This window comes from Quercus suber, unplaced genomic scaffold (assembly GCF_002906115.3).
Source record: "Quercus suber isolate HL8 unplaced genomic scaffold, Cork oak 2.0 scaffold_6, whole genome shotgun sequence".
Lineage (NCBI taxonomy): Eukaryota > Viridiplantae > Streptophyta > Magnoliopsida > Fagales > Fagaceae > Quercus > Quercus suber.
The window spans coordinates 2,403,324-2,417,782 of NW_027069472.1; the positions used below are offsets into that span (position 1 = coordinate 2,403,324).

At 31.1% G+C, this 14,459-nt stretch overlaps 1 protein-coding gene across 1 annotated transcript; it reads left to right on the plus strand.

The window, feature by feature from the left end:
- The first annotated feature begins 4,079 nt into the window (after positions 1-4,079).
- LOC111999906 (bifunctional L-3-cyanoalanine synthase/cysteine synthase 1, mitochondrial) lies at positions 4,080-10,444 on the plus strand. Its single transcript, XM_024032015.2, has 10 exons — positions 4,080-4,385; positions 7,775-7,884; positions 8,016-8,073; positions 8,192-8,455; positions 8,653-8,790; positions 8,871-8,922; positions 9,148-9,227; positions 9,342-9,401; positions 9,605-9,685; positions 10,060-10,444. Exons 1-10 carry the CDS (start codon positions 4,206-4,208, stop codon positions 10,156-10,158), a joined length of 1,122 nt encoding a protein of 373 aa, XP_023887783.1. The 5' UTR covers positions 4,080-4,205; the 3' UTR covers positions 10,159-10,444.
- Positions 10,445-14,459: the final 4,015 nt, after the last annotated feature.

Genomic DNA, 14,459 nt, shown 5'->3' on the forward strand with positions numbered 1-14,459 from the left:
TTATTAATATGACATAATCTACCATGCCAAACATTCACACAAGAAACAATATAAGCAAAACTTGAATTTTCATTCATCTCAACATTAAGTTTAAACATGTCATCACAAGCATAGCCTTTGCCAACAAACATGCCCTTTTTAGAGAGTACATATTGATCAGCCTCAAAGACTTGTTTGAAAGCAGCCTTATTCAACAAAAAACTAGAAACTAGATTCTTTCTAATGTTAGGAACATGAAAGACATCTTTGAAAGTGACTTCTCTCCCAGAAGTAAATTTGAGAAGCACCTCTCCAATACCCACAACTTCAATGGTATGAGAATCACCAAGCATAATTTTCTTTTTCTCATCCAAGATGGTGTAGGTTTTGAACCAATTTTTATCATAGCAAACATGTCTAGTTGCCCCAGAATCAATCCACCACCCTCCTAAGCCTTCAAGAATATTAATCTCGGTAACTATAGCCATAAGAGGCTCTTCAATGACATTGGCTTGAGCCATAGGCCCATGTTTTCGAAAGCGACAATTTCTAGCCGAATGTCCAGGCTTTCCACATACAAAACATGCATAATTGTTATTATTATTGTAGCTGCCATTATTTGGAGCATGCTTAGGATGGTGTGCTTGATTCTTTCTTTGATTAAAGTGGGTCTTATGTTGAGGCTGATTTCCATTTGACCTATGTTTGAAGTTTCTTTTCTTAGGCCTTACATAGTCATTATTTTTTGCATTGGCTTTTGATATGTTTTCATTTAAGGAGATGAAATTTACCTTAGGACCATTTGCTCCACGGAATTCAACAGCTTTGTCTTGGTTCCTTGCCTCTTCCTCCACTCTCAAACAGGTGATAAGGGATTCAATGGAGAGTTCCTTTTACTTGTGTCTTAGAACTTTGGCAAACTCCTTCCAAGATTCAGGCAGCTTGTCAATGATGGCTGAAACTTGCATTTGTTCATCTACTCGAATGCCTTCAGATCGAACATCTTGTGAAATCATTTGGATTTCATAGGATTGTTCCACCACGGACTTGCCTTCAACCATCTGAAACCTGAAAAATTAGCTACATGCATATTTCTTGGATCCAGCTTCCTCTGTATCATATTTTTGATTCAATGCCTTCCATATCTTTTTGGCTGATTTGTAAGCTTGATCATAATAATCATACAAATCATCAGAAAGACAATTAAGTAAATAATTTCTACAGTAAAGATGATCCTTATCCCATTTCTTAACATCTTTTTTATGTTAAGAAAGTTCTTCTTCTGTCAATTGTTCAGATTTCTTTTTCTTTGGTTTTTTCTCAGTTAACACATAAGCCACATTCAAGAGAGTAAGATAAAACAAAGTCTTTTGTCTCCATCTCTTAAAGTTAACACCACGGAAGCGGAATGGCTTATTAAGATCACCCGCTCCAGAGGAATTAGACATAACATTACCATTTTCCAAGGATGATTTTGTGTTCTCCATAGCAATTTGTCTCAAATTGTTGGAAATAAAAGAGAGATAATACCTGAATTTTCCTTAAAAATTACACAATTTGATATTACCAAAAAAGAGGTGGCAGAGATGAGGCGTGGACCAAGTCACTGTCTTGAGACAAATCGTGCTGTCTGCAGTATATCCGATGTAGTTAGACAAATAATTTCTACACATTGCCCCCAAGATACAACAGCCCAGCCACTTTTGCTAATTATCCTTGCGAGCCTATACTGCTCGTAGGATATAAGCTCTCTATAGTACTTTCTTTTCCCAGAAAATTTTGTAAAAGATAGAATAATTTTGTGAGTAGTAAAAAACAATAGATGATAAGTGTTTACGACAATAAAAAATTGTTTTTGAAAAGTCTGTAGCTTTCTAAAATAAAAATGTGTGTATTTGAAACTTTTATTTCTTTTCATATATATAGAACTAGATATGTTGCTTGTCCTTAGCCAGAAAATAAAATGTTTGATATCAATTAAATAGTCAAAACATTATTAAAATTAATATATATAATCAATGGCTTCTTTATATATATATAAATATATATATATATATAATATATATATATAATAAAACCGGATACCCAGATTAAAAGTTTGTCTTTGCCAGCCTTTAGTACGTTGAGAGCAAGAAAAAAAAGAATCAAAATTAGGGGTGTCAATTCGGGTTAGCGTGTCAGGTTCGTGTCGTGTCAAGGTATGGGTATTTGACTAAATGGCTCAACCCTAACCCGACCCATTTAATAATCATGTCATTATCCTTCAACCCTAACCCGACCTGTTAATAAGGCGGATTGACCTGACCTAAACCATTTGACACGCTTAATAAATGAGTCATGTTGGGTTGACACGAATGTAACATAACCCATTTCAACCTGCATAATATTAAATATAACATCCATTTAGAAATAATTTTTTTTTACATCCCAAAAAGCAATGCATACACTTCAAGTTTTCAAACCACATTTAAAATAATATAGTTCAACAAAAATATAACATTCATCTAGAAATAAGTTCTTTACACTCCAAAATAAGTGCATACACTTCAACCCAAATTCAAAATAACAAAGTTTCACAAAAATAAAATAACATAGTTCAACAAAAATTTAATATTCTTGGAACTCGCCAAATGTTAAGTATCAATATTGAAAGAATTTGAGCAAACAGTAGACTAATCCTGACTATGACCACAATTATCATCCATAGATTCTTTGTTGATGTCCAAATTCATAACATCTTCCACAAGCTTATTCAATTTCATTTGTGTAAGTTCTATGCCAAAAAAAAAAAAAGTATTAGTAGTTCTAGGGTCTGTAAAGTTTTAAATTTCAATTATATCACTTATAAATTTTTGTAATTACTCACTTTTCTTTTTAAATTTAAAATATATGTTGGATATAAAAGGTATTTGACAAATCTAAAATAAAATAAATATTTTATTTGTTATATAAGTTAAACGGGTTGTCTTAAGTGAGTCATTTCGGGTTGACACAAATAAATTGGCGTGTCAAACGTGTCTATTACAGATTACACGGGCTAACCCATTTATGACCTGTTTCTTATCGTGTCACTTTTGGGTCGACCTGTTTATGACCCAAACCCATTAAGGCCCAACCCTAACCCGAAAAAACCTGTGTCGGGTTCGTGTCGTGTTCGCAGGTTGGGTCAAACATTGACACTCCTAATCAAAATGTCCCATAGATTATGTTGCTAAACAAGAAAAGAAAAAGTCATAATGCCAAGCATTTAATGGCCTATTATTACAATACTTTTTCAAAAGTTTTCTTTCTGAATATATGTTAGCAATTTGCTAACGGTTTGACTAATGTCCATTAAACCAAATAGTAAACATTTGTGTATATATGGTAACATAAAATAATTCAGCAATAACTGTACATTTAAGTGCTGAAATTCTTCCATATATGACGTTATTATGTCATATTTAAATAAGATAATGAAACTAAATATGCTGGCAATTGTGGTATTAATATTACATTAATTTTCATAAATTTCCTGATTAAAACTATTGACAAAAGCTATTCAAATTTTGAATTAAATTTGAATTTCAAAATTTAGTATTCAATATCAGATACATTAAGGGATAATTGATACACATAAATGATTATCAAAATAAATATAATATTTTTTATAAAAATATCCAACACATTATATATATATATATATATTATTGTATTAAGTTATTATTAAAATATTTAAATTTTATTTCAAATACTATCAACTATCATAATGCCTCTAAATATTCTTTCTTGCAGTGATTGGAAATACAAAAAGGAATGTCCTCCATCCAAACAATTCCAAATTGGCTACCTCTCTAGATTTAATATTGTAATAAGTAATAACTAAGATATAAATAAAATAAATAAAATAAAATAAAAAGGAATTTCACATCATGGTACCGTGGGACCAGTGCATGCATTTGACCTTTAATCCGTCTCATCTCACCAACTTGCGGTCACACACTTTCCTGAATGTTAGCTATTCCAGATTTTACCTGCGCTCCGGGCCCAAACAAACGAAAAAAAAAGTTGCATTCTCTAGATTGGTGGACATATAAAATGAATTAATCACCGTGACCCAATAATCTTCTTCCAAAAACGTTATAAAAAGGGTAGTACCTACCTCACTGCAAGTGCAAGAGCAGCCAGTTCTTATTGCTACTGTACTTGTTCAGTGCTTGTGTTTTTTGTCTAGAACCTCTGCATCAATGGCTGCAGCTTTAAGGAACTTGTTGAAGAAAAGATTAGTTGCATACAATGGTTCTATGACCACGATGCAGAGGACACTCTCGTCCCAAACTGTTTTTGATTCTTCCCCTTTTGTTCAGAGAATCAGAGATCTCCCAAAGGATCTTCCAGGAAACAATATCAGAAAAGAAGTTTCTCAAGTAATTTCTCTCTCTCTCTCTCTCTCTCTCGAGATTTTGTAGAATTTCAATATTATATGTAGCCTCTAGTTGTAGAACCTTATCTTCTTTTCTTCATCTTTTTTTTTTAATTTTCTGACCTTTTCGTGTTGGTTTAAATTAATGATTTCTAACTTTTAATCAAAAAAAAAAAGTTAATGATTAAAGTATTATCACTTTTGCTTCTGCATTTTTCTTCTCCAAAAAAAAAAAAAAAAAAAAAAAAAAGTTAATGATTAAAGTATTATCACTTTTGCTTCTGCATTTTTCTTCTCCAAAAAAAAAAAAAAAAAAAAAGAAGAAGAAGAACATGTTGAATCTTAGATTTATTAATTGAATTCAACTACTGATTTGTATAAGCTGTGTTTTCCTCTTTTTTCTTTCTTTCTTTTTTTTCTCAAGTACACTAATGCGCTGGTAAATATAATTATACTATTGAATTTGTTTTCCTGAGGTTGACAGCTATTTCAATTCATACGTTACCAATATATATATATATATATTTTAATAATCTCTATCCAAGGTTGAAGGTACCTAGCCGGCGGAGTGACCGCCACTTCTGCCATGTCATAGGGATGTTATTTTAGGCTTACTTTTTGTGGTGTCTTTCTGACTTTTGTGTGTTAACATGAACGGATTTTACTTACTTTCACCTGGACATATACTTTTATTTTAAATATGCAATGTTAAAGTTTTAATGCTCACATTTTATTTAATTAGTAGATGATTTGTCAGTCTTTTATTAAAATGAAATGAGATTTATTTTAAAAAAATAATGGTGATAAGCCAAATTCACTTTAAAGAGAAGTATATAATTATGAGTCATGCTAATAAGTATTCTTAAAGTAATGGTTAATAATTCATTTTAAAAAAGTATAGGCATTATTTTTATAAAAAATGAAAAAAATTGTCAGAATATTAATTTTTTTTTTTTTCTCAAATAAACTTTCTTTAAACATCTGTTAACGTTTTTCCTATAATTATTACTAACAAAAAGGTTTGGTGGCACACGGGAAAGCAAATCCAAAAGGGCAATTCCCCAATTCCCTCTAACCCGACAAAATCCTGTATATAATTGATTCGCTTATGTAAAAGTGATTATGCACTACGCACAATTGATTATTTCACGTGATTAAATGAGTGTCATTCTCACAATAGTTTCATATCGTGAGGGTTAGGGGATAATGGGCACATGGGTCCAGCCAAGAAGAAATCACGATTCACACTTCCTGTCCCCGAGGGTCTAATTCAATTACTAAAAATGATGTCTTTAAATGTTAAGGTCTTATGGTTAAAATAGAAACACTCAAATTTAGAAAATTATATTAATTTATAGCGTGCTGCTTTGCAACATGTTGGTCTCACAAGTGGGTGTGTGAAATCTACCAAATGTAAGAGAAATATTTTACAAAAAGTCGTCTCACAAATTACTTTCTCCCGAAAAATGTTATCTTCTAATTTATGGTCCTCAAGATTTTTTTTTTTTTTTGTTATAATACTTATTTTTAAAAAAAAAATTTTAAAGTGGTCTATTTTTTTTTATATCAATTAATTTTTATAAATTAATTTCATTTTCGATTTTGTCATTTAATCTAATCCAATTGCTAAAAATAGTTCCTTTAAATGTTAAGGTCTTACATTAAAAAAGAAACACCCAAATTTAGAAAAATTATATTACTTTGTAGTGTGCCACTTCGCTAAATATCAGTTTGACTGTCTCACAAGTGGATGTGCAGGATCTACCAAATGTGAGAGGAATGCTCCACACAGTCGTTTCACAAAATAGTTTCTCTCCCAAATCTAATCTTCTAATTTTTGTTATTTAATATTTTTATTTTTGGTTATAATACTTAAATTTTTGTTTAATTGTTTAATGTTGGCCTATTTTTTATTTATATTAATTAATTTTTCTTTCTTTATTGTAATTTAATTTTGTCTCTCAATTTAAAATCCCAGGCTCCTACTGCCTCATATACTATCCAGATTCTAAAAAAATTTTTTGGCCATTATAAAAAATTAATAAAAGTTAAGGTCCAATTGCTAGCTAGATTCATTTTATCATGAAAAGGGATTTTGTGGTGGGGGAGGATTAGGCTCCTGGTGTATTCGAAAGGTTAGAGTCATTTACTTTTACATTAAAGTGGGTGGGTTCCCCTATCAAAAAAAAAAAAAAAAGTGGGTGGGTTCCACAAAGGAGAGTGCCCTTCACCAATTAGCAAAAAGTCGTGCAGCCAGCAAAGACAAAATTGCTCTTTGCTCTCATGTCTGCATCTAAGAAATGGACCCAATTGTTTTATAGTTTCTCTTATGTCCTTTTCAAATAGTATGGCCTTTTGCATTTTATGTGTAAGGGATGGGTCACAAAAGCACCTAAATATGTGGCGGTACGTATTATTCATTGAGAAGGCTAGGCCACTCTCAAATAACTGGCTTTAATTTGCAGAAAGAACTCAGCCAAGTGTGAATAAGTTTTGTATTCTGTCCTAATGTCGCATGTAAATGATGTTATCTTTGAACGTCATTATCCAAATTCTAGTTGCTACAGTGTGCATTAGCCAACCTAATTGCTTTAAATGTTAGACAAAAAGTGATTTAAGTCCCTAATGATAGAAAATTGGATACACAGTTAAAAGATTATGAAGCAATTAAAAAATGCCCTTAATTAAGCCTTATTTTTTCCCCTGTTTTTACATAACTCACCAGGATCTAATATGCATGGCATATTAAACTTTTGCACAAGTTTTGAGCCAGATCTAAATTGTATTCAAATTTTGGTTTAGAACTAACCTGGCAAAATTATTTTTTACGTTTATATTTTTCCTGATTATGAAAGTTCTTTTTACATTACACACACCTTTGCTTACGCCAGACATATACATAAATAATTTTCAAGATACACCTTTTGCTTATACAAGAAATATACATAAAGATAGAATGGTGAGTGGTACTCTTGTTTTTCTTGATCAATTGATTTTGTCTTTTTTTTCCCCATACAAATGATAATAATCTTTATTCAGCATAACCAAACAGATACCTTCAAGGTTTCATCCAAATTAACATTGATTCCCCTGCCCTAAAGGGAAAAAAAAGTAGTGTCTAAACTAATTTTCAATGACTTGGTTGGGAGATACAAAGCTCTAATTATCATTTTAAAAAACAGAATCAACAAATAAGAGTTTAACCAAAAAGAAAGTTAAAAGGAGCGTGTGCTATTGAAGCTGCAAGAGTAGAATGGATTTGACCAAACCTAATTGAGTGACATTGATATTTGTTGTGCTTTTAATCCTTATTCCCGACCATTGGCATTGAGTTATGCTTGTCCCATCTAATAGAATGAAACCCTTTTTTTAATTTTTTGTAACCAACTTCAGCTCATTGGCCGAACTCCTCTTGTATTTCTTAACAAAGTCACTGAAGGCTGTGGAGCATATATCGCTGTCAAGCAAGAAATGATGCAACCTACTGCTAGCATCAAAGACAGGTTTCTTCTTTCCTCCTCATAATCATAGATTTACTAGCATATATTTCTTGTTATTACAGTTTAAAACACATATTACTGACTACATTTTTATGATTAAAATGTATAATCGTTTTGTTTATTTCTGTTCATAGAGCAGCACATGCCATGATTGTGGATGCTGAAAAGAAAAACTTAATTACCCCTGGGAAGGTTAGCTGAGTATTTAACTTATTGACCTCTTTATTTTTTGCCTTGTTATCAGATATTTTTGTCTTAAACTTATACTGCAGCTTCAGGTTTGTCTAATTTAGTATAAATGTTATGTTAGACAACTCTGATAGAGCCCACGTCAGGAAATATGGGGATAAGTATGGCATTTATCTCAGCCCTCAAAGGATACAAAACGGTTCTTACCATGCCCTCTTACACAAGCTTGGAGAGGAGGGTAACTATGAGAGCATTTGGAGCTGATTTAATTCTCACTGATCCCACCAAGGGGATGGGGGGAACAGTTAAGAAGGCATATGATCTTTTGGAATCTACGCCAAATGCTTTCATGCTCCAGCAATTTTCAAATCCTGCCAACACCTTGGTAACTAATCCTGCCTTTAATTTTCTCCTGTAACTGAAAAGTCTTTATTGGCATCATGTAGGATAAAATTTTCTATGCTACATAATTATCTTAAATTATATATAGTTTAGAATCAATTCAAATCTGGTATATACATTATTCATCCTCTCCTGCTTAGTGGATGGTGGATATGTGATTGACCTCAAAATGGAAAACAGGTGCATTTTGAAACTACAGGTCCTGAGATATGGGAAGATACAAATGGACAAGTTGACATTTTTGTTATGGGAATTGGTAGTGGAGGCACTGTCTCTGGTGTCGGACAGTACCTTAAATCCCAAAATCCTAATGTAAAGGTAATGATTCATGCTTTGCCCACATTCACCCTTATAATTCTGTTTCATTCCTTGTTAATATTTTAGTTGATTTCTTGTAGATATATGGAGTAGAACCTGCAGAAAGTAACGTATTGAATGGTGGTAAACCAGGTAAAATTCATGCTATTTTGTTTCTTATCTAGTTCCTTTTTTTTTATAACCTCTGAAGAGAACAAAGTTGGAAAATTTTCAAATTTATCTTTTTTTCGTCCAACTGATATCTAATAATGGAAGACTATACAGACTTTGTAACTTTCAAGTTTATCTATGCCTTTGTAGATGCATTGTCCTGGTAAGAGAAGTTAACACTCTAATATTGTTGAAATTTTGAATCAGGTCCTCATCAGATTACTGGCAATGGGGTTGGGTTCAAACCAGATATTTTGGACATGGATGTAATGGAAAAAGTTCTTGAGGTAAGTGTTGTTGGTGATGCTGTTAGCAATGACAGAAAGAATTTTTAAAAAATATAGTATTGTTGCTAATAGTTTTGGTTTTCCCTAACTGTCATGTTGAAACTTATCTGGTAGGTTAGTAGCGAAGATGCAGTAAATATGGCCAGGGAATTAGCATTGAAGGAGGGACTTATGGTAATTGCTCAAATAACTCTTTGAAGTATATCTATCTCTACGCTTTCATGGGTGCTCACAACTTAATTATATCAACTGATGTTACTGGAGGACTCTTTCTGTGCTTCAGTAACATCTTTTTAGTAACCCCAGATGGACCCAAAAAGATGACATCTGGAATGCTATTACGCATTTTATAACTTCGATCGTCCTGGTTAATGCAGGTAGGAATATCATCTGGAGCCAATACAATTGCAGCACTCAGACTCGCTAATATGCCAGAGAACAAGGGCAAACTTATTGTGGTAATAAGAGAAACATATATTCTAATTCCATTTGGTTTTTACCAAGTTATGAATACCTTTTAACTATTTTCATCAGAGCCAATTGATTTTGCATAAGACAGCTTCAGGATATGCAAATAAATTATAAAGATCAACTTTGTCTATTATCTTAATACATGAAATGTGAATAAGGTTATGTTCTGAAAAAATAATTCTGTCTCAAAATTCATTTCTCTACACATCACCAGTTTTGGTTGTGAAAAGAGCTTCTAATTCAATCAACACAAGCAAATGGTATTGTTTATTATCAGCATCTCTAGTGTTTATGTTCTTACGTAACCAATTTGATTCAAGTATTAATGCCCATAAATGGCTGTTGATTGTTTGAATTTCAGACTATTCATCCAAGTTTTGGGGAGCGATACTTGTCATCTGTCCTGTTTGAAGAGCTGAGGAAAGAAGCTGAAAACATGCAACCAGTTTCAGTTGACTAAAGCTTTTGATTGGCTTGCTCAACAAAAATGGAAAGCTCTCTTGTGGAACTACAATACCACATGCAGCAATGTATTTTCTTTTTATTTTTTGGTAGTGGACTAGAACTTTGTGTTGTTGTAGCATAATAAACAACTGAGGTTGATATCAGATACTATGTACTAAAACTTAGGGTCTTACATGTGTACTTGAGACGTGGTTCAAATATCAGTGCCGGCTCAAGGCCTAGGCCTAAGGCCCCACCAAAAAATAAAATTTTCATTGAAAAAAAAGGCCCCATTTTTCGTAGTTAAAGGCTCATTTTTTATAAAATTATATATATATTTTTTAAAAGTTGTACATTTTTTTATTAGTAATGTTAAGGATATTACAAATTTTACTATTGGCTTACAAATTACCATGTTATTAATCACAAAAAAAGTGATATAAATCTTAATTAGTTAAATTGATGAAATTTATCAATAAGAGACAATATCACATTATATTTTGAACATTTTATAGTGCTTTTAATTAGCACATTTTTCTTTTTCATTTCTATTAAGACTCTCAAAGTACGAGACCAATAGAACCTTAACTCAATTGAAGCCCTAAAATATTTCAAAAAGATGTGCAAATGTGTTAAATTATCAATTATAGATTAATCTCTCATAATAGTTTGAGACTTTGATTTTTGTAAAATAATATCCTACAAAGCAACACACCAAATAATATCTATCTCTCTCTCTCTTAAAATCAAAATATAAAATTAAAAATTAGATTACAACTTTATTTAACTATGCATCGTCTTATATCCAAAATAAAGTATCTTTTTCAATCGTAATAAATTTTTATTTCTTTTTATTAATATTTGTAGGTTCAACTACGATATTCAATTCTCTATATGAAATTAACATTAGTCTAGTTGGTATTATTTATGTATTTAATGTATCAAATTAACCTTAATTTGATTAGTATTAAATAATTTTGTTTAATTAATATTTACATATTAAAGACCCCGCATAAATTTTTCACCTTAGGCCCCAAATTATGTTGGGCCGCGCCTAGGTTCAATATATGTGTTGCATGTTGTTTTTGTCGTATATTGTACTATAAGCATATTAAAACATGTTGTTTTAAAAAGTTTTAATATACTACCATTCAAATTCTATAACAAAAGTTTCTCAACAACAATAACAATAAAACCTTAATCTCAAAATTTTTAAAATGGTTATAAATCCTCCACTGAATTTCAAAAATATTACAGTTAAAATTTTATAACGAAAGTTTTTATAAATTTAAATGAATTTTCATTATTTATGTTTACATCAACTATAATCTATTTTGTTTAAATAATAAAAAAGTTAAGTTTTTACATTTTGTTTCCTCCATGTGACTTAAGTATTATAAGATACATTAAAACATGATATAAAATACATTGATACATAATATGGAAGTCCTGATTTAGATTACAAGGAAAAAGAACGACCAAGATTTTTTTTTTTTTTTTTAATTTAATCAAGCAAGGGCATTGTCTTCTTTTCTTTTTTTCTTTTTTTGTAAGAAAAAACATGAAATTTCCCTACATTTCAAGAAAACCTAGATGCATTTAGTAAAGAAAATGATCTGAAAGATCTCCTTGGGTTATCTTCACAAGCCCTAGCCCACAACAAGACCTACCTACCTCATGTCCAATGAGCACTGACCAATCTAGTAGCAATATCTGAAGAAGAGGTGGAAATTAGTGGATTCATGATAATTATGGATTTGTTTGATACTGTTGTAGGAAGTAGATTTTTTTTCTTTTTTTCTTTTTTTGAGAAACATAGGAAGTAGAGTTTTAGTTGTAAAGTTCCTTCCATTAAAAGTTTTAACTTAAGGTCCGTTTGGATAGAACTTATTTTGCTAAAACTGAAAACTGAAAACTAAAAACACTATAGCAAAATAATTTTTAAATGTCTGAATAGTGCCGTGGGACCCATTTTTAATGAAAAAGTTGCTGAAAAGTGAAGTTTGTGGATTTCGTGAACAATGCATGGAACTCACTGATGTGGCTGAAAATGAATTGAAAAGTCAAATAGTGCGGCTGAAATAAAAAATAAAAAAATAAAAAAAAAATTCTGAAAACGCAAACTTCAGACGTGAACATGGATCCAAACCTCACCTTAAAAGAGTTTTGGCGTTTGTAGTGTTTGGTAAATTATAATGATAAAATGCTTTAAAATGGTTGTCTTTATTTGATAATCAAAATTGCTACAGAGTTTTTAAATGTAAGACATGACAAAAGGGGACATAATAAAAGTGCTTTGTATTTTCATTCTTGAATTCAATTAGTGGTTATTCTTTTTTTCGTTTTTTTTGGTAATTTATAAGGTTAGTCTTTGTCCTGTACATCATTTGTCAATTTTGTTCTTAACCTTTCAATTGTATTAATTTGGTCTCTAACCTTTTAGTATTGTATCAATTTAGCCTTTGCCGTTATTTATTGGATAAAAAAAGTTAATGTGTCAAACAGAATAATAAAAAATTAATTTTCATACCATATCAACTACCAACTACACTACTATGTCAAATTTAGGTGGTATTTGGTACTATTGTTTATATATTTTCACACATTTTTTTACTCATACGTATTTCCACAAAACAACAATACTATTACTAAAAATCTCTTACAGAACAGTTCTTAAAAAAAAAAAAAAAAAATTATGTTGGCACGAGTTCAAAGTTAAAATTTTATAATTTCTCAAGAAGAAGGCCCACAAAAATTCCCTCCAATTTCAAAATTTTCATAGTCCAATTCCACCGAGACTATGGCAGTGACAACGATTACGACTAGCATGAACTTCAAGAACTAAACAGAGATGTTAACGGTGGATATACAAGGAGCAGACACAACCTAGGTGATACTTGATACAAATCCCAGATTCAAAAAACCGTCCCCAAATCCAAAAAAATAAATAAGAACGTAACCATGTGATACTTCAAACTAATTAACCAACAATTGACATCCAAATTTATAGTCTATTTAAGAAAAATGTACAAAAAGACTCTAATTTTCTCATTTCTTCAAAACCCATCAACCAAAACACATAAAGATTAAAACTTTAACTAAGTCGCCGATACTCTACTAAACCATTGATTTATGGCCTATATCAGAAACTGGAGTGCCGTTGCTGTAATCTTCTAATTTAGAAGAGCTAATTCTGGAAATATCACTTTCTTCTTATTTCTTTGCAACTACAGATAGCTTTCTCACTTATCACAATTTAAAGTTAAAAAAAAAGAAGGAACATTTTAGTGTGGAAAGTAGATAGATAGGAATACTAGAACCTGAAACATGTTGTATATTTGATATCTTGACCATGATATATATATATATATATATATTTCTGATATGTATGCCCAGCTTTTGTGAAACAAAGAGTTAAAAAACTCATTAGGATATTGAAACTGATCTGTATCTCTTTGAATTTGGCATTGGTGCAGGGATGTGATGCTACTGTTCTGTTGGGTTTGCTGAAGGAATTGATTCCAATAAACTGTCTCATTCTAATAGTCTACACTATGGTTTTTAATCTATCTCTTCCTTTGTCTTTTCTTAGTTTAAGTCCCGGTTTGTGTTATTATGAAATTATGAGTTCTGTTTGTTCAATTTGTTCGTTCAATATTCTTTTTTCATGATTAGGCTAGACTAGTGATGGATTTTTAAGAAAATGCTCTTGATTCAGTTGGTGACAATGATAAAAGTGAAAATCATGAGAATTTAATTTTGGAGGAATACTTTGAAATTAAACTTGGACTTCAAGTGAGTTCCAAAGAAGAAGCATATAATCTTTATAATAAATATGCTTTAAACAAGGGATTTAGCATTTGAAAAGGAGTTACACGAAATGCTGCTGGTGTTATTGCTTATTAGGCAATGAGAATTTATGTTCGAAACAAGGTTATAAAGAGTTTGAACTTTGAAGACTCTTTTGGTTCTAAAATGTATAATAAATTAGATGCAAAAGTATAATAACTTTGCTTGTTAAGTTTATTTGTTACTATTTCCTCTTTTCTTTTAAGGATATGTTCAATCATCGTTCATTTCCTTGGAGATGTCTATTGCTTATCTCATATTTAACTCTACATGAATGCATCAATAAATTCAAGTGAAAAAAAGCAACTACTTCACAGGCTCCTCAAGCTTGTTCTATGAGACATGGTATGTCAATACTACTATTTTAATCATTCTATTTCTTAGCTTTAACCATTCTTTCCTCTTTTTCTTAGGAGATTTTCAATCATCATTCTTTCCCCTGGAGATTTCTATTGCTATCCAGTTTTC